This window comes from Antedon mediterranea, chromosome 2, assembly GCF_964355755.1.
Source record: "Antedon mediterranea chromosome 2, ecAntMedi1.1, whole genome shotgun sequence".
NCBI lineage: Eukaryota > Metazoa > Echinodermata > Crinoidea > Comatulida > Antedonidae > Antedon > Antedon mediterranea.
Window position 1 is genome coordinate 14,135,373 of NC_092671.1, and position 20,418 is coordinate 14,155,790.

At 33.9% G+C, this 20,418-nt stretch overlaps 1 protein-coding gene across 1 annotated transcript in view; it reads right to left on the reverse strand.

Moving 5' to 3' along the window:
- Positions 1-20,418, reverse strand: part of LOC140039299 (epidermal growth factor receptor-like) — a 42,667-nt gene that overhangs the window by 21,789 nt on the left and 460 nt on the right. Inside the window, exons 2-3 of the mRNA XM_072084903.1 lie at positions 6,978-7,355; positions 4,169-4,294 (exon numbers count right to left, since the gene is read on the reverse strand). Of these exons, the coding sequence (XP_071941004.1) occupies positions 4,169-4,294; positions 6,978-7,355 (504 nt within the window). The remainder of the gene's footprint in view (positions 1-4,168; positions 4,295-6,977; positions 7,356-20,418) is intronic.

Here is a 20,418-nt window from a genome sequence, read left to right on the forward strand (position 1 = left end):
ATTGTTAGATAAATAGGTACATGTATTTTGGAATTTATCAGCAAGTAAGTTCGGCATGTGGCTAACTTAAAATGAAAGTCCAGATTATTTTATAGAGACCACTCGTTTTCAAAATATTTTAAATACAAACATATTGTTGACACCTGATTTTCCTAAGGTAATATTTTTTAAATCACACTGTATCTCTAATAAAAGGATTTCTTATTTTAATATTTTATATCAAAATACAGAGAAAAAACCATGTAATACAGTAAAAAGGAAGGAAATAAATGTAGAATGATGGAAATAAATGATTTGATTAGCGGTACAATCTCAAAGGGCCTGTTTCTGCAGAGCAGAAATAATCGATTATAAACCGTTTATTTTTTTAATCGATTATTTTTGGGCAGCAGAAACGGCGCAAAATAAAATAACCGATTAAAAATACACTCAATCCATTGCGTGTTTTAATCGATTATTTCTTGTTTTAACCGATTATTGTGGAGCAGTTTTGAGCTGCAACACAAATACCGATTATTGACCCCACTTTGACCTCTAGAGTATGGCAAACTCATTCACGTCTCAAAGCATGCTGTTTATTTGCGCGATATCGACGACGATCAGCAAAACAACAATCGCGATGTAGACCGAATAACAATCAAATGTTAAACATTTGATTTTTATTATTTTGTGGGGGAGAATTATACCGAGAGAATCCAGGATTCTGTGTTACAAGTACACCGCTACATCCCACCAATCCAGGCTAACGATGTTTTACATGTCCTTTTTTAGGCCTGTTGACTTGTTTCGGTAGAAATATAGCCTTAATAGGCCTAGCAGGCCGAAGGTAGAACCAACGAACGGCGAAGCGAACTTTTCTCGCCGACATCATTATTCTGTTGTATGTGGTACGGTAGTAGGCCTAGATGTTATTTTACAAATAATAGCTTAATCCTACATGTGAGAGTTTTAGGCAGTGATAGGATGTAAACAAACCAACTCTCATCGGCCTTCCATAACTTGAACTGCGCTGTGGGGGAATGATGACGTGATTTTAAAAACCAATTACCTGAATAACCGACTTAAAGTCGTAGCAATTTTCAATTGCAACGCGATTACTTTTGTGGTTTGCGGTGACTGGAAAAAATCAATTATTTTGATTTTTTCAGCAGAAACAGACCCAAAGAGATCTCGTTCGAAAAATATCATTGCTAATAAAAAGGATTTCAAGAATGTTTTTGACAAAACTGATACTGCTAACCTCACAAGTGCTGTATAATATTTCTTAAACTAAAACTAGACATGTAACTCGTCACTTTGACGAGTTTGGTTATCCGCCGCGCAAGTGGTGCAACATTAACATTAAGGAGATAGGTTGAGGACAAAAGGAAGTGTTCACGTTGGCATTATGACCTGAACTGAAGAATATGATATGTTGTTATTGCTGAATTTTATTATTTAAATTCATATATAGTATACACAGTATAATCTGTATCCATATCACATACAGTGACATACAGTGTAGAATAGGTGAAATTACGGGACCCGCTATTTATTGCAATTTTTAACATGTTGACGGTTTTAAAATGAAACGCGAAGGTAGAAATTCCGAAAGGAAAATATCTCAGCAACAACGTATTAGCGTGTAGAAGAAATTTGAATACGTGAAATATTGATGCGCGCTCTTTTAAATGTAATGAATTATGACGCAAAAGATGAAAATACGACCTTTTTTATTTAACTGGCCATATGATGACGTCACAACATCCGATGGGCAACATTTTTACATAATTTCGTATCTACAATCCAATAGCTTCCAGAAAAAGTTTTAATCGTGATTATCACATTTTATTCTTACGAGCTATAACAGATTAAAATTTACTGTAAAGATGAAATTGATGCCACACGTGATTTAAATTTTTAGGCATGATGACGTCAAAAAAATTAAAATATTTTTAACTCATGCGAAAGATAATTGATTGACCTAGACAATATCAAAATGGGGGTGAAAATGGAAAACGAATAAGTGAAGATGCGCTCTATTCAATGTGATGAGCTATGACGAAAGATACAAAAATCCTAAATTTTATATTCGCGTGGCCATACGATGACGTCACAATGTCCGGTTAGCCATATTAATACCTGATCCGATACCTACAACTCATCTACTTCCAGAATATGTCATCCACAAAAAGTTGACCGTCTAGTTTAGAAATTACGACTGTTTAAAAAAAGGCATATTTTAAACAAATTTTTTAACCTTTTCGTAAAAAACGCGCGCAAATTGTCCAATTCGACGTGCTCGTATGACGTATCTTTTAGTCGAAATTGTTTAAAATTTGGTAAAATTACTAGAAAAGGCTGGAAAAACATAAATCACGTGAAAAAAATACGTTTTCAATGCTACGTGCGCACCGCACACGTAAAAATGTGCGCACGCGTGGGAATTTTTGACATGCTTAAAACGACATGAAACGCGTAGAAAGTTGATTAGAAATTAATTTTGCGCATTTTGAAATTTTAAATGCGCATGCGCGCGTAACTTTGTGTAAAACACGCAATTTTTTTTCAACAGAAAGTTAGCGCATGATATAGATTAAACTTTTGCAAAGTTTCACTTTAAAATGTTATTTGGTTTTCGACATATGTTAAATATGAGAAAATCGTTAAATCACGCGTACGTCACGTTGCGCAATTGTAAACATCATGAAAAGCTTCGCTTGACGACGTTACATAAATGTCAAAATGTTAACATAGTTAACAAAATGTTATGTTTGCAAGTTTTAGAGAAAAGCGTTACACAAAAATCATACAGAAAGAAAGAAGATTAAGAAAAAGATGATGATGATTTCGTACAATCACAAGAGGTTATCCTGCAACTTCGTTGCGGATAACCAATAATTCCAGCAGCCTGGATGGAATGATTTATGACACATAAAAAAATACCAATGAAGTTTACAGTGCATGTCAACAAAGTATCACAATTGTGTTGGAGGCACTACAAAATAATCGTGGCTTAAAAGGAAGGAATTGAATAATTATAAAAAAGAAGCTTTCTTTAACAAACTTAAAAAGACTATCAACAACTAATAGAATGGTTCCCTAAGGTAAAAGAGTTTATTTAAGTCTGACCGTAACTTCAACTTTAATAAATAATAAGTTCATGTCCTAAGCCCCATGATAACGCAAATGCGTATACAATTTAAGCTCTTTTTAACAATTGTATCTCCTTAGGCATCCACTAAATTGGTGTGTTTTTTTCTAAATTAAATTTGGGGTCATTGAGTAATTTTCTACCACAACAAAGTCAGTGATAGAATATATTTTAGTTATTGAAAATATATATTTATGATGCAATTATATAAACTACCTCACATTGTAATTTAACGCTTTTCAGAACGATAACCTCAAATGTAACGCAATAAGTTTAGTGCTGGCAGTAATAATAATTTCAAGTTGATTTTTTCACAATAAATTAAATAAACAGTTTTCAGTTTCTGTAAGAATGTTTTATATTTTCAGTTCTATTTATTGTGTTGAGCATATTACCATGGTAATCAAAAAAAGAAAACAACAGCATGGGCCCTACCACTATTTTATGCCAGATTGGTTAATAATGGTTTGTCCATTTATATTTTAAAATAAATGTATATACATATATGTTTATCTGAGATGATTTTGTTCATCTCTTCTTAGCAACAAGATATCACATCTTCATAAATATGCAAATTCAATAAAAACATTGACGTTTTACATTTAAAATCTTTGTTACGGTACATTAAAATGTCAATTAAATAGAAATGATGTGTTTAAAGTGACAATAAATGGTGATTTCCCGTCTCAAGAGATACAGTATAATAACAAAAACAAGGATAAAACATTCATTAAACTGCATTTTACTTCAATTATAAAATTCGCATTTGCATTTTAGGATTTTCTTGAATGATCTTTAGTTTCACAACTACTGGTTTTTTTTAGATTAACTAATTTTTTTTTAGATATGGTGTTTTCTGCAATCAATTTTGGTGCACACTATGATTTTTAATAATAGGCTCTATCTAGGTTTCTCTCTGAATCACTGTACTATACATGAGTTAAAGTCATCAGTGACATTTCAAATATTGTACAGTATAATATTATATTAATAATAATTAATAATATAATATTGTAATGATTTAAATATACCTACATTGTATTAATGGATAGGTCACTTCTATGTCAGTGCTAGTATCAACCACAATATCTGTCCAGTCTATTGAAGGGGCATGGCAAAGCTCAGAATTTTCAAAAATCAACACGCCGCCTGTTGTAATTTCTGAAAAATAAAAGCAATAAAATCGGTACATACAGTAAAATAGGCAGTATTCCACGTTTCAAATTGTAAATTAGTAAAAGTCGGTTTATAAATACTTTATTCTATAAATCACAGGTACCCAACAGATGAAGTGTTTAATTAACTGGTTACTTGAATGTTATTATCTATACCTGTATTATCAGTATCTAGATAAAGGTGTGGTGAACTCTTTTTAATTTTTTGAAGAAAATAATCTGGGGCCTTTAAATGATAATTTCTACTTTTGAGAGAATTTTTCATTTTTAAGAATTCAGTTTCTCCACTGTCATCAGGAATTGATGACAAATTAAGAGACGGCTTTAAGGTCTATTGATGACTACGAGTGTATCATCATTGCTTGCTATTATTCACTTAAAATTCATAACCACAGCAACAGGATCAAGGGGACAATACATTAATACAAAGACAGGAAAGCCTCTATGAAAGACACAAGGCCAAATATGTGTGTAAAACATGGTTAAATCATATTTCCATATCCAATAGAGATTAGGTTTCCTTGTGGGATTATCATCAAATACAGTGTATACAGTATACTGTATAACTATAAATCAAATACTGTTTGGGCTTAGTGTAGTATGGAATGTAGGCCTATGGTCATGTTTAGAAGGTACCATTCCTACTACAAACATATGTAATGTTTTAAATGTATCTTGGGGTGGGTCAAACTTATAAAATCTTTCCAACTTATATGACTCTCCTCCCACATGATTACTACTTAATACTATTTATTATCATGTATGTATATTGTGTAAATAAAATTAAATTGAAATATGTGAAAAAATTATTGTTGTACACAGGTCATAAATTTAACATAAAGAATAAATTCAATGTTGAGAAATTGCACTGTATTGTAAAAGATATAAGTTCAAATTTTCAGAATTTCAATACACACACACTAATTGAAAATAGAAATACAGTGTACGCTCAAAATAATGATAAAGTACAGAAAAAAATATAATCAAACACGGTAATGGGAATAATTTCAGTCAGTGTAGCATATAGCAAAAAGCTTAATGTATATTAACAACCATTTTGCTGTACACATTTATGAAATTGTGTAGCAAAAAATATATTACAAAACTATGTTTCTCGACTCAAAAAATCAGTTTGATAATAGCAATATTGCTAAACAAAATGTTAAATTTTTCCCTGCTGTATCTTAAAATGTTAGTATCAAATCAAAATGAGACTGCATTTGATGCAGTTTTAAGCCATAAATCATATGACTATTACAGAGTAGAGTGTACAAACAACACAGTATTAAGAAAGATTAACAAAAACATAAAAAATGATTTTGTAAAAGATTGTACAGTAAATGCTTCTAGATTTAGTCATAAAAACAATTTACAAATCTGCATGTTAATAACACTTCTTACTACTGTACAGTATAGTGTACAGTAGACACATCCCAGGTACACACCTACAGTACTACTGTACACAGGGTTAAAAAGCTATCTCTGCATCTGTAGTTTATCATCCCTATCTTCATATGCTTAGACTTAACCATACATCATAAGCTCAGTTATCTACATTTACATACATTTGATATTTATTTTATAAAGAATTATTTATGCAGTCTATTACTAATACAATATTACTAGATTACAGATTGAGAAAAAAGTATTTATCCTGTCATAAACACTTTAAATAAAATGAAAATGGAGTGTGTGGAAAGGAAACAAGAAAATAAAGAAAGTAAATCATCCAGAAATTTAAAAAAGAAATGACATGTTTGTCGTGTTATCAAAGAAACTGCTTTTGTAAATTCTGAATCAGCCCACGATTAATCAGCTAAAACATACTGGTTTAATAAATCAAAAATAAATATTCTGCAACAGGGATTTTTTGCTAATTGATTATTAAACTAACATGCAGAAACACATGTACTGTGTGAACATCCCTTTGATTTAATCTGTTGGTACCCTAGTGGTCAACAATATATCATAAAACTACCTAACAGTCAGGAAGTTTGTGGTTAATAGGAAAAATAATGGAAGTAATAGAGGCTAACAGTGGGTACTGATAATGATGACATCATAGCCAAAAACCTACTTTCACCAATGAGTAAAACAGTTTACTGTATTTAACATGAAAAATGATGACTTGAACATTTTATACAAAAAAATTAATTGAACCTTACTACTTTATTATTATCTCAATGACAATATTGTAATCAACCAACAGGAACATTGTTTTATTGATATTGGCATGTTTGGTAAACAATATTTACAGTTAATATAATTCTGTCATGTTCAGAGAATTAGAATAATCCAAGCAAAGAATAAAAAAAACAAAAGGTATTGATTATACAGTAACTACTGTAGCTCTGAAATACAGTAAAACTACTGGTGTTCTTGACCCTCATATTTATACTAAGTACTAAAGATCAATTCAACCTGGTTAGGTGTAAAATAGCTTACTATTGTACACAAGCTCTATTGTTGTGTTTATATACTGCAGTACAGTAGGTCAAATATTGTATTTCTTTTGACTGTATTCACATGGACGTTTATCTTAATGTACAGTGTTTATAACTACTAATCCAAGAAATGTATGACTTTAAAAAAAATAAAACTAGTAATTAGAAGATTTTTATTTTTTCTATATCCTCAGCTTTCACTGTTGATGTATTTTCTTTACTTACCTTTTAATGAAACCAATCGCAATTCCAATAAACCAACAGTTCGTTCCGCAATCGCAGCGTCGCTACTCGTTTGATTGTAATTATATGAAACGTACAAAGCAGTACTTTCTTTAAAAAGTTCTTCTCCTCGTATTACAGTCAATTTTGGCAGAGGAATATAAGGTATATAAGATTGGGTCACAAGTACGTATCCAGACACGTCTTCAATATCATTCATAAACGAGAAATCTATAGATGTATCCTGTTGGTACGTTATTTCCACATTTCCAATCACGTGTGTACAGCCTGTGAATGTATTTCGCATAATTATTGATCTGTTAGCAGCTACAGTGCTATCGACATAACCCGCCTTCCAATTTGTTCCTTTGCAGTATATAGCTAGAAAAGAAAAAGAATGATTTGACTACAATGTACTATAAATGTATTTTACATATTTTAGTACATCATTATTAATAGTCATTAACTTTATATTGTACAGTATCTTTTTTCTTCTGTTGTGCATAATAAAATATTCAAATAATTTTTCTTTTATTTGTATTAAGGCAGAACAGGTACTATGCTGTAGGCGACTAGCCAGAGGTTCTAGTAGACTGTGTGTTTTGACTTTAATACTTAAAAAGTAAAAAGATAAATATTTTGCCACAAGCCGACTGACAGTGATGGACTAAAATAAAAAAAAACTACAGACTTGGAGCAAGTCTACGTAGGCAACATGTGAGTGTTAAGACAGGTAATGAGATAATAATAAGATTAACCATGTCTTAGGGCCTGTTTCTATTGAGCAGAAAATACGGTTTTGAATACCGTTCTTTTCAAGAACAGTTTTTTCTTGCCAGCAGAAATGCGGAACCGATTTTAAAGTGGAGCTCCACCCAGAAAATTACTATTTTTCATACATTTCAACTATTATTTAAAAATATCATCCCTCATACTTCATATTTTTTTGAAATTTTTTTCAATGAGTACGATTTTCTTGAAAATCACGCCTTTTTGAGTTTTGGGGGGAGACCTTGTAATTTCCTATTCTTTTACATGCAAAAGGGGGGTATATTTGAATAATCCTAAAAAATAAATTTCTTCACTAAAAAAAATATTTAAAAGTTTTTTTATGTAATTTTTCCAGATCTTTCTATTTCTGGTATTTTTATCGCGATACATTGCGCAATTTTGCGTAAATAGACACTTTCCCCCGTTCGGGTCCAATTGGGTTTTTTATTTTGCTAGGGAGTCTGATCACGTGACAATTTTCACAATCACACTACTGCAGCTGGCGATCTGTTATTTTGTCGCGATGTTATTTTTGACGGGCGAAAAGTATATTGAAACATTCTGAATGTGACCCTATCATGTTTCCCAGTGTAATAATGTGATTATGAGACTATTACTAAAATGTCAAATTTAACGAGATTTGAGAAAGACGTGGCTATATATTCAATAAAGCTAGGCCTAGGCCTACTAGAGCGTAGGTATGTACCGATGCTGCTTGGCCTCTAGCTAGGCTGACAGCAGTGAAGTTTGTTCTGTTGACACCCAACTTCGGCCTACCCATGGGCCATGATAGGGTGCCTGAAAAGTTGCTTTTCAGTCAGGCCTAAGCTTCCACATCGGTCATCGCTTTACTACTCTTGTTCTGTATAGGATTTTGTGTTTCACAATTCTTGTGAATGTGCGAGAAAACCCAGGAACGATAAATGGGGCGAAACGACCAAGCATTTTCAAACCCATGAATGCCATAGGCTTAGACAAAAATTCAAGGCTAGCTAGGCTGAGCAGAGACGGCTTAGCTAGGAATAGCTTAAAGACCCCTTCCCTGCAATTTTGGACGTTTTTTGGAAAATAATACATATATATCACTTTAAAAACATTAAACCATGTCATTCCTTGTCTTAAAATTAAATGTACGTTTTATGGTAAATTATGATAAAAAGTGAGAAACAATGCACTACCTAAGTAGCTCGCGGCGATCGACCTCTCGTGGACGGTCTTTCTTAGGCCTACTGTAGCCTAGCTAGGCTTAGTTTTGTAGGCCTAGCTGGTAAACATCGATAACGTACGAACATCGTACGCTAGCTATATACCTAGCCTGACGTTGTATAGTTGCTGCATTAATTGTCTTTCTATTTTTGCCAGACTCCGTTGATACAAATTGGGGAAAACCCGGTATTTTCGCTGAAAAGTTAGGAGTCTTCCATTTGTTTTGGCTTCACGATCGATCGAAAAGTGGGCGAATTACAGGTGAAAAACAAAAATATCAATCCGCGCGCAATGCATTTTGGGATTTATAGCGGGCCGCTATAATTATTAGAATCGATTTATTTTTCACATTTTTAACCGTTTAAAGACAAAAAAAGTTATCGCAATAGGACCATATAGTATTATTTATACATTAAATATAGTTTGTGATCTTAAATTGGATCTAAAAAACGTAGGGAAGTTAAAGTTAGCTGTTGTACATTGCAAATCATGAGGTTATACATGTAAATTAGGCCAAATAAAAAAACATACTTGTTAAGCGTCACCGCCCGCTCCTGATTATCCAGCCGCCTCTCTTTTTATTTTTATTTTTTTTTTACCCATATACAACGGAAAGTTTAGCGGCCCGGCCCAGCTCCAGAGCAGGGCTCAAAATTCACGCTAGTAAACTAGCATTTTGCTTGTAGATTCTTTATAATTGCTAGTTGAAAATTTCAAAACTAGCAAATGTTTGCTAGGCTGGTGTAATTTTTGAAAAATACGTACTTCTTAGCTTAGCCACGCTAGCTAGCCACCGATCGCTCTATGTGTCGACAACGGCAATTTGGTGAAAACAATTGTTTCATTTACACGCCGCCGATTTACGTCAAGGAAACGCGAATAGCACCGCGAATCATGTGTGGTAAACAGCAAGCTTTTTCCCCCAACACATTAAATCACGTGCATTTAGTACGTCGCTGAGGATTACATCATCGGTCACGTGATTACAGAATACACGATTATCAATTTAGGGATTACTGAAATAAATATTTTGCCTACACAGTGGTCGAAACGCGTTTTTTATAGGTTCGTAAATAGGAAACACCCCATACATAATGGACTCTACCAATTTTGTTTACGATGATCTCGCGCTCGAGATCGGCACACCACGAGGGTCCTGTTGGGCGATGGGCCCGGCGATGCGTTTTCTTATGCCTGGTTTACCTGTGGAATAATTACACACACTTTTCGCATCACAACTTTAAATACTGATTTACACAGCAATTGGCAACGGATTCATCAAAGAAGAATGAATACGTTGAATAAAAATTCACTTAAGAAATGCCGTAAGCTGTTTTCAAAATCAGCCCACTATAATTTAGTATTATTGAGACCAACATCATGCTTCTCGCGATAGGGAATTTTCTGGATAGATGAGTCGAGCGAGAGACGGCGGACCATGGCCGCCGATGAGTGAGGCGGGGGTGGCAGCTTGGACGGATTAGCCTAGGGCCTACAATTTCGCTCGGTGGCAATTAAATTTAATGTTTTAATTACGTCTGGATATAAACAATACAAAACTCAATTTTGTCATCGGCAATAATATTTCATACATAGTCAATTTTGTTCTGTTTCGCATTTTAAAAGTTTGACGTTTCGTCCTAAAAAAAAGTGGGCCAAAACGTCCATCGCGCAAAATTATACCTCCATAAAAAGTAAAAAAAAAAAAAAAAAAAAACCGCCCCCCCGCCCCTGAAAATTTATGAGGGTGTGACGCTTAACAAGTATTTTTTTTTATTTGGCCTTATACTGACATTTTTATCGGAAATATTACTTAGGCCTAAACAAATCGTATTAATTGTGTGTATAAAATTTATTCCTCATTTTTCGACACATAATTTACCAAAGGGGAGACAGTTCACCGGCGACTAAAACGCGTCAGTCGCTAAGTGTAACGCGTTTCGCGACGTATTGTAAACTAATAACCCCTAAGTTACTGAAAAAGTGTAATGTATTAAAAAACACTATTTTCTAACCGATTTTTTAGAAATGGGTTTTTGAAAAATATTTCCGTGTTTTCTCTGTTTTTTTTATGTAATCACTTTCAATTAAACATACTTAAACATAATATAAGCTGAGAAAGTCTGAGTGTAGCTCCACTTTAAAACCGGTTTCTGTGGAGAAATTTTTAGCTGCAACACAATTGCGGTTTCAACTTGACCCCAAAAACTGAACTCTGCTGCACTGGGACGTTTGTGGTCAACTCGCAGTCAAACCCAATCGATAGGACCTAGGCCTAGTCATTTTTATTTCTCTAGATAGTGAGTATTTTTTTTAACTAAAAGATGTAGACCGATATGCCTTTACGAAGTTCGTAATAATAATATGTGAGGAGAAGAAGATGAGGGGACTTGCCGGGGAGTCGGAAGACTTGCGTATGTTTTTAAGAATTGTAAAGCGTGTGAAAGCTAGACAAGTTCAACTTGACAATATCGGAGGGTGCGACGTACCTATACTTTAACCAAGGACCATAATAACGTTTCAGGTAACAATGACAGGATTACCTGCCCCTTCTATAACAAAATAGATGCAATTCGTGGGGATCAGATGTGAAAAAAAGTATACATGACCTCGATCGAATCGCGCTTCCGCCTAACGAACTGCATTGTGGTGTGTATAATGACGTCATTCATAACGAACACACATGGACTGAAATGAAAATTGGAGTAAAAATTTAGCTGCAAAGTGATCTTGATTTATAAACAACTGCCGAAACCGGTTTCCAATAAACCGTTCTCTTTTTTTTTTTTCAATAGAAACAGGCCCTTAAGATTTGTTATACTTCAAATTAATAAGTGATGATCATATTTCACAGTCCATAACATTATATTATTATGTCAAAACCAATGCCGCTATAGTGTACTATACTGTATTAAAAATGTTAATCAGCTGAACAGGCAATTAAAAATGCTATTTAGAATTTTCATTATGAGGCCTAAATTGCAGGTACTATACACCATACTGTACTACTGACATACAATTATTATTCCAGAAGTTACTGTATTTGATTTTTAAAATTTACTGTATAATGACTGTATTAACTAGAAAGCCACTCCGAGAGTGCATAACTCCGCCTTTTAACTAATAACAATAGTATCAGTTGACTAAGGCCCTGTTTCTGCTGCCAATCCCAAATATACCGTATAAATATACCGTATAAATATACCGTATAAATATACCGTATATGAAATTCGTGCACCGTTTCCGCTGCACATACTTCGTGGGTGGGCTGTAAAAAAAGTTGGCTTTCATATACCCAAAATGCATTTTGTGAGACGGAAGTATGGATTGACCTAGAGTCTCGTGTAGTGAGGTTACATGACAAAAACAAAACAATGATGGTTTCTCAAAACGTCTTAGCATTGCTTTCTATTTTAAATCTAATGATCAGAAGTGGCAACGAATTTACATCGCACAAACAATCTAGAAATGTAGAATGGGCATTGACTACATTTATGCAAAGAAGACGACGGCGTTTGCCTTTAACTTTGGCGTTATTAAGTCTACCACAAATTCTGCTTTTATTTTGTTTGAGATACTTTTGTAAATCTCGGTATCTCTTCTGACCATGTAGTCTCCCCCCAACTTTCGCTTCTCCCCACAATTGAATTGCAAAAATAGTTATTTCTTCAGTCCACAGTGATATTTTGATCTGTTGCTTGCTTATTATACACGTGTGTGTCAATGCAGCAGAAAAACAAACGCGTCACGCTCTGTTAGTTTTTGACCTCATGTCATGGGCCGGGTCACATATACGGTATATTTTGAGTGCAGCAGAAACGGGGTACGAAATATACGGTATATTTTGGAATATACCGTATAATATCCACAAACGATGGGGATATTTATGCGGTATATATACCGCATATATATACGGTATATTTTTTATGAGACCCATTTCTGCTGCCAAAAAATATACCGTATATAAAATATACCGTGTATATAAAATATACCGTATATATACGGTATATTTTTGGCAGCAGAAACGGGGCCTAACAATAAAACAGAAACGCTAAAAACAAACGGGTGAATTTGAAAAAAAATATGTTTTTAAAAACTACTCGTATTAAAAAACCTGTACATTAAATCAAATTATGTTTACAAATCACAAATTATAACTCTTGCCTCTTGTACAAAAATGAAGTTTTTTGGACAAGTAGTTGTCGAGAAAATGCAATTTCCGTTTACTTGTTACTTTAAAACTGCTCGCCGGCTTTTGAAAAATTCTGTCTTATCTTTTAACACTAGCAGGTCTGAAAAGTATACTAAAAAGTGGTCTGGAATTGGGACAGTGGTCCCAAAATGTAATGGAATGGTCCTTGACCACATCTCTATCTGAAGGCCTAAATTCATTTTGGTAAAGATCTTTACTTTTTGAGTAATCCTGCTAACAAACAGACAAACACGATCGATTACATATACCTCCTTGGCGGGGGTAAATAAACTGTATTGAGTGCAATAATTTAAAATAAAAAAATAATACTTAACACTATTGGTGCTACTGTACACATCATAATGTTCTTCCTGATCTTGTCTACTACATGGGTCATTGACATGTCTTTAAATTAGAACGGTAAATAATATTGATTCTTTGTAATAAAAATACTATATCACAATAGCTAGCAGGAAACAATTGAATCCTTCCGGTGAGGAATACCTTATTACAGTTAGTAGTTACCTCCGACAAGTGCTTTCTACTCCTACAGTATAGTATAGTTTCTATACGTGGTTCATGATCCGGGATATAATGGGAAATGTGGGACTCTCTCTAATACATTTATTGTGCAATTGAGCTACTGTACTGTATGTACCATTACTTTCTAATTCTGTACTGTACAGAAGGTAGAAGTAGCCCATTTCCATTAAAATTAAGTTTTGTTTAACTATTACAGTCTGTATCATCAGCCAATCAATAAGTATGTAGTTAATCAGCCTATGGCTAAAGCCTTGTTCACACAACATTAAACAAGGTTAACTTTACCAAGGCCATTCCTGTTTGACTATTTATCTGCCTTGAATAACTTGGCGCAGTTTTACTGTAGTTTTCCCATGGCTTATGATTGAATTGTATGTTTTTGTTTCATTTATCGTCATATATTGAAGAAATTCGGAGTAGACCCTATTTGCGGACTCACAGTCAGCTACAATGCAGCACCTATCTTGAACAAACAACAGGGGCTGGGATGGAACAATACCAGGGTATTGCAACTCCCTACTGGGCAGGCGAGGCAGTGGTCAGTAATATTGGACATTGGTCTTGGTAAATTTAAACCTTGAAGTTTAGACTTTCCAGTTCAATCTAGCTGGCCGCTGTTTTTTTGCATGATAATTTAATTACAGTAAACTGTACAGAGATTCCAATCAATCTATTTGTAATAATTTTTTAATTGTTTGGGTCTCACTAAAATAAAATTTAGGATAGGGAGTTGGGATGTTTGGAAACATTGTTAATGTTAGTGTTTTTAAGGGCAGTATTCATGGGTGGTACCAGTTATTGTAAGGTAACTTAAGGGCCTAAACATTTTAAAATAACTTAAACAGGTAATGTCCTTTTCTCTTGCATTGTAATTTTAGAAATGTTGCTGTTCGCCCAAGAAACTTCTAGTAAAATATTTGTATGTATGGTGGGCTGTACAATGTTATACTGATGCTGTTCAGGTTTCTTCATCCAGTCTTACGTCACACATAAAGGCCTAATTAACTAGATAGCAGGCACTTTACATAATCATAATTAATCATCACGTTATCAATAAGTACAGTATGGATGTTTTTCATAACCTATGACCCATGAATTCATTACAATAATCAGTTGACTAAATCATGGAGGAACAGTTTGCCCATGGGTGAGTCTGTCAATATTACTCAAACAGCTTGAAGACTACATTGTGTAACTGTATAAACACAGACTCAGCAAAATAACCTTTTAAGTCTATACTATTTATAAAATAGGTACAGCAGGTCTAAACCATGACCATGTACCATGACCACTATTTTGTTATGTTTGTGAGTTCTAATTCAAGAACCACTTGTCCTAACCATGGAGGAAAAAATAAACCCTCCTGCATAATAATTTTTCAGCAGGAACATTTTTATACAAAGGTTGGGCAGAATTAGAACTATAGTACTGTATGGTCTTTGTATACAATTTGTTATACAGAATTTAAATATACAGTACTGAATTTCACTTTCAATATACTGATACTATAGTTGATTCTGTACTTCAAAGAAAGTGAAAACATTATAGAAGCTACTGTATTACTTTTTGTTTGTAGTTTTGCTTTAAAGTTTGTAGTTAATTACAGAAGGCTTATAGAAGCTTACTGTATAAATTAATAAGCTTCTAAAAGTAGTATTCTAATAAAATGTAATATTAATATTAAATTTAGATATTACAATACTACTTTTAAGAAACTTTTATTAAAACACCACATTTTTCAATACAAAGAGGTTCTACAGTATTAAGTGCATATCAATAATACAGTTACAAGTCTGTCCCATCTATAACCTGCAACCATACCATCTCAACAGGGTCAATGTTCACTCCTCTACCACGAGGCCTACTAGTACTTCATAAACTTTGTGTAGGTAGTGAAGCCATCATTGCAGTAGAATTTCGATTTCAAGGACTTCAAAAGTACTTCCATTTTATTAAACAATCATTAGCAAGCAAACAACACCCAACAATTGAAAAACCCCAAGTTAAAATTCCTAAAATTGTTTTAGAATTAAAGATAAAAGACTTTACATGACATGATGTTACCACAGTATTAACATATGATGGGGCGTGTGGTAATCATAACCTTATCTTGTGATGATGATTGATAGAATGGCTTCCTTTAAGGGAAATACCAGAGTTGTAATTTACAAAGGTATCTCCATTACTTTACTGTAGCTTGTAGACAGGGGATTGTTAAAAAGGTTGGTTTCTGCTGCATACAGTAGGGCCGTATATCGTTTATTTCAAAATAGATTTAAAATATAGTTTTTATACAGACTGCATTTCTGCTCAATTTTTGTGTTTAAATCAGTGGGTGGTCGTCGATGAACTGTTTTCAATCTCCTGTAAATATAAAATTATTTCAGAACGCGATAAAAAAAATACGGGTAAGAATGCTTTATGTGGAGGATAAAATATATTTTAGAAAAGTAATATGTACAACAGTACTATTTTTATAGGTATAGTTAAAAAAAATTAAAATTGGTTTGAGGGTTAGCTGTATTTTGGGTAATTTTAATTTTATGGGCTATTACAGTTTAGCACTAAAACATATGTAGTAGTTTGCCTTTATTTAAATGCAATGTGGAATGTTACATAGAACTGAAGGTCTTATCTGATGATTTATGTGCATTCTACCAAATTGTTAGCTTCATAATAAAATCCAAGGACTGTCAGAAAAAACTTTAGAAGAACTTTAGATCCAATCCAAGGTAAATTAAAAGTGTGTTGTTAACACAATTAATAAAAATACATGCTTGCTTTCTGCAGGCTAGAGTTTTGTAACCTTCTACCTGCATTCAAACTACCAAAAATAAATAATTTAAATCTTCAGCAAAGAGCAGACAAATCCAGCCTAATTTTTTTAATATCTAGCATTAATGCATAAACGTTTTAGTTTATAGAAACACACCAATAATTCAATAATGGTACTTCCTATGTTATTTTATGACCTCCAATAAAAATGCAAAACAATGGTTGCACATCATAAAACAACATTGATCCAGACAATGATAGAGGCCGGGTAATAAACAATGCATATAATAATCAAGTTAAAGAAAAATTGTCATTGTTTTTTTTCTCATGATATTACACCTTATTAATTATACAGTAGCTACTATAGTACTAATGTACTGCTGTAATTAATAAGCTATTAAAGTTCTACAGTATTAAGTGCATATCAATAATACAGTTACAAGTCTGTCCCATCTATAACCTGTAACCATACCATCTTAACAGGGTCAATGTTCACTCCTCTCCTACCAGTACTTCACAAACTTTGTGTACAGTAGGTAGTGAAGCCATCATTGCAGTAGAATTTCGATTTCAAGGACTTAAAAAATTACTTCCATTTTATTAAACCATCATTAGCAAGCAAACAACACCCAACAATTGAAAAACCCCAAGGTAAAATTCCTAAAATTGTTTTAGAATTTAAAGAGAAAAGACTTTACATACATGATGTTACTACAGTATTAACATATGATGGGGCGTGTGGTAATCATAACCTTATCTTGTGATGATAATTGATAGAATGGCTTCCTTTAAGGGAAATACCAGAGTTGCTTTGTATTGTAATAAACAAAGCATAAATCAAGTTAAAGAAAAATCTTCATTGTTTTTTTCTTATGATATCACACCTTATTATACAGTAGCTACTATAGTACTATGTACTGCTGTAATTAATAAGCTACAGTATATACAGCAGCTCTGACAAAAGCATGGTTAAATCACAAAATATCACATTTGTGTCCTACAGTATAATGCAGTAAAATGAGTAAAATCCAATCCAACGCCCTTCTAACATTAGACCCACAACACATTACATCTTAATATACCCTTATACTGTTCTGTACAGTCACATTGCCTAGCAAAACTTCAGAGATTACTACACAGAAACATCAACACCTGTGTTTCGCACAGCACTGTGTCCGCGTCAGTGTGTGCTCTGGTGTGTTGATGATTTGTGCCAGGAGATATGAACGTGGTAATATAATACTCCACAGTTTTATGTAGAAAGCATGGGTAAAATCTCATCCTACAAATTATTGGGTTATACCGATTATTCACGGCTGTACTAAATATTTCAAGACCATGAAAAACCTGAATAAGTGATAGAACCTTGTTTGGGTCATTGCATTGTGAATAATATCAGTAAATCCCATACTAAATCCAATGCTTATTACAGTAATGGGCCTTGCAACATCAGGAAGATATCAGGTTCATTCCATAAGTTTTCCACCTCATAAAAAATGCCAGAAGTTCAAATTACTATTCTATAGGAAATTTTTTACCTGCAACACCCATTGTCCCTTTCAGAATACAGTACTATATAGACTAATACTATAACCAGGAAAGTAAACAAACTACATTATAATATATATTTGATTGGCATTTGGTTTAACACACTAAATAAATAGTTAATAGTGTTTGTTACCTGAATCATAAACTACAAAGATTATTGTTCTATTGAATCTCTATTCTGATTTAAAGACACAGAACGTGTGAAATATTATTATCTCTATTAGTATCAGAGGTATACTTAGTAATAATTGAATTAACAGAGCTGAAAAGGAGGTCGTCATATTCAGAAAACAGATTATTATTAACCTTGTGGACACTTTCTCTAATTAAAATTATGATTGATTTGTTCCTTTTATGACAGTAATTCAGTATAGTACATAAGAAACTAGACCAGCGTCCCGCAAAATGTTTAAATTGCAACCAATCACATTTTGTTTGAGACCAATTGGTTATGGAAAGGGTCTACAACACAGTATAATAATAATGTCTTGGACTGGCTATGTACTGTATGGAACTGGCTATGTACTGTATGGGACATGCTATGTACTGTCTGGGACTCGTACTGTCTGGGACTGCTTACTGTATGGACTGGATATGTACTGTATGGGACTGGCTGTATACTGTCTGGGACTGGCTGTATACTGTCTAGGACTGGCTGTATACTGTCTGGGACTGGCTGTATACTGTCTGGGACTGGCTGTATACTGTCTGGGACTGGCTGTATACTGTCTAGGACTGGCTGTATACTGTCTAGGACTGGCTGTATACTGTCTGGGACTGGCTGTATACTGTCTAGGACTGGCTGTATACTGTCTGGGACTGGCTGTATACTGTCTGGGACTGGCTGTATACTGTCTGGGACTGGCTGTATACTGTCTGGGACTGGCTGTATACTGTCTAGGACTGGCTGTATACTGTCTGGGACTGGCTGTATACTGTCTGGGACTGGCTGTATACTGTCTGGGACTGGCTGTATACTGTCTAGGACTGGCTGTATACTGTCTAGGACTGGCTGTATACTGTCTGGGACTGGCTGTATACTGTCTGGGACTGGCTGTATACTGTCTAGGACTGGCTGTATACTGTCTAGGACTGGCTGTATACTGTCTGGGACTGGCTGTATACTGTCTGGGACTGGCTGTATACTGTCTAGGACTGGCTGTATACTGTCTGGGACTGGCTGTATACTGTCTGGGACTGGCTGTATACTGTCTAGGACTGGCTGTATACTGTCTGGGACTGGCTGTATACTGTCTGGGACTGGCTGTATACTGTCTAGGACTGGCTGTATACTGTCTGGGACTGGCTGTATACTGTCTGGGACTGGCTGTATACTGTCTGGGACTGGCTGTATACTGTCTGGAACTGGTTATGTACTGTGTCTGAGACTGTATGTGTACTATATGGATAGGCTATGGTTTGGCAAGGAAGAAAAAACCCTGAACTAATGAAATTTTGTAAAAAGCTCATTTAACAAAAAAAAAACATTGATTCCAATTTAATTCACTTAGGTGCAGCAAGAAATCAAAAGATAAAGGTGACACAGGGTTACCTGTAAATCAGTTTACTGATCCATGAAGATTAGAAAAACGATTCCTGGCTAAGTGCAAATCCTATTGATTGTGACCTAAAGTAGGTGAAATAGACTATCTATAATGACCTGAAAAGTTCAGGGAGTTGAAACTGTTGGAGGAAATAAAAGTGACACTTTTATACTGTATACAAGGTATAAACAAATTCATTATTATAAACAATGTTATGGCCCAATGAAAAGTGAGATGACACTCTTTGCAGTTCAGCAGGAAATCAAGTGAACTTAACTACTGCCGCAATGATTAAATCAAAACCGAAGTATTGTTTTAAAATGCTTCATGAAGTTACGCTGAACGGTAAATTTACTTACAAATGTTGGACATGTCGTTTATTGAATATGTTCATGGAATGTTCTACATTAACTGATGAGAACTAAATGAAGTCTTTATATTTCAGAATGTAGCGTTCTTTTGTGTGCAAATACTGTAGAAGCAATAGAGTATGCTTATTTCACGTACAAAATAGCCTTGGGTTGTGCAAAGAACAAGTTAATACAAAATCCTAGGATCAGTTTAAAAAATATGAAATCTTAATGTGTACATTATCGTTTCCTATATTAGATGTCTAATAACTTATTTATTCAGTATACCACTACCAGAATTTCAACCTGGTTTATAGATTTTAGTGAGAAATTATTGTTTTTTAGGATTAATAATAATTAAAGATATGCACTGTAAAGAAACAAGGCTACCTGGCATAGTATTAGTATATTTTTTCATTCATTTATTTATATAAACTCAACAGGCATAGAACGGCTTCGGCTGAATGGACCACTCTCATAAAACATTGTTGAAATAAAAAATAAATATAAATAAA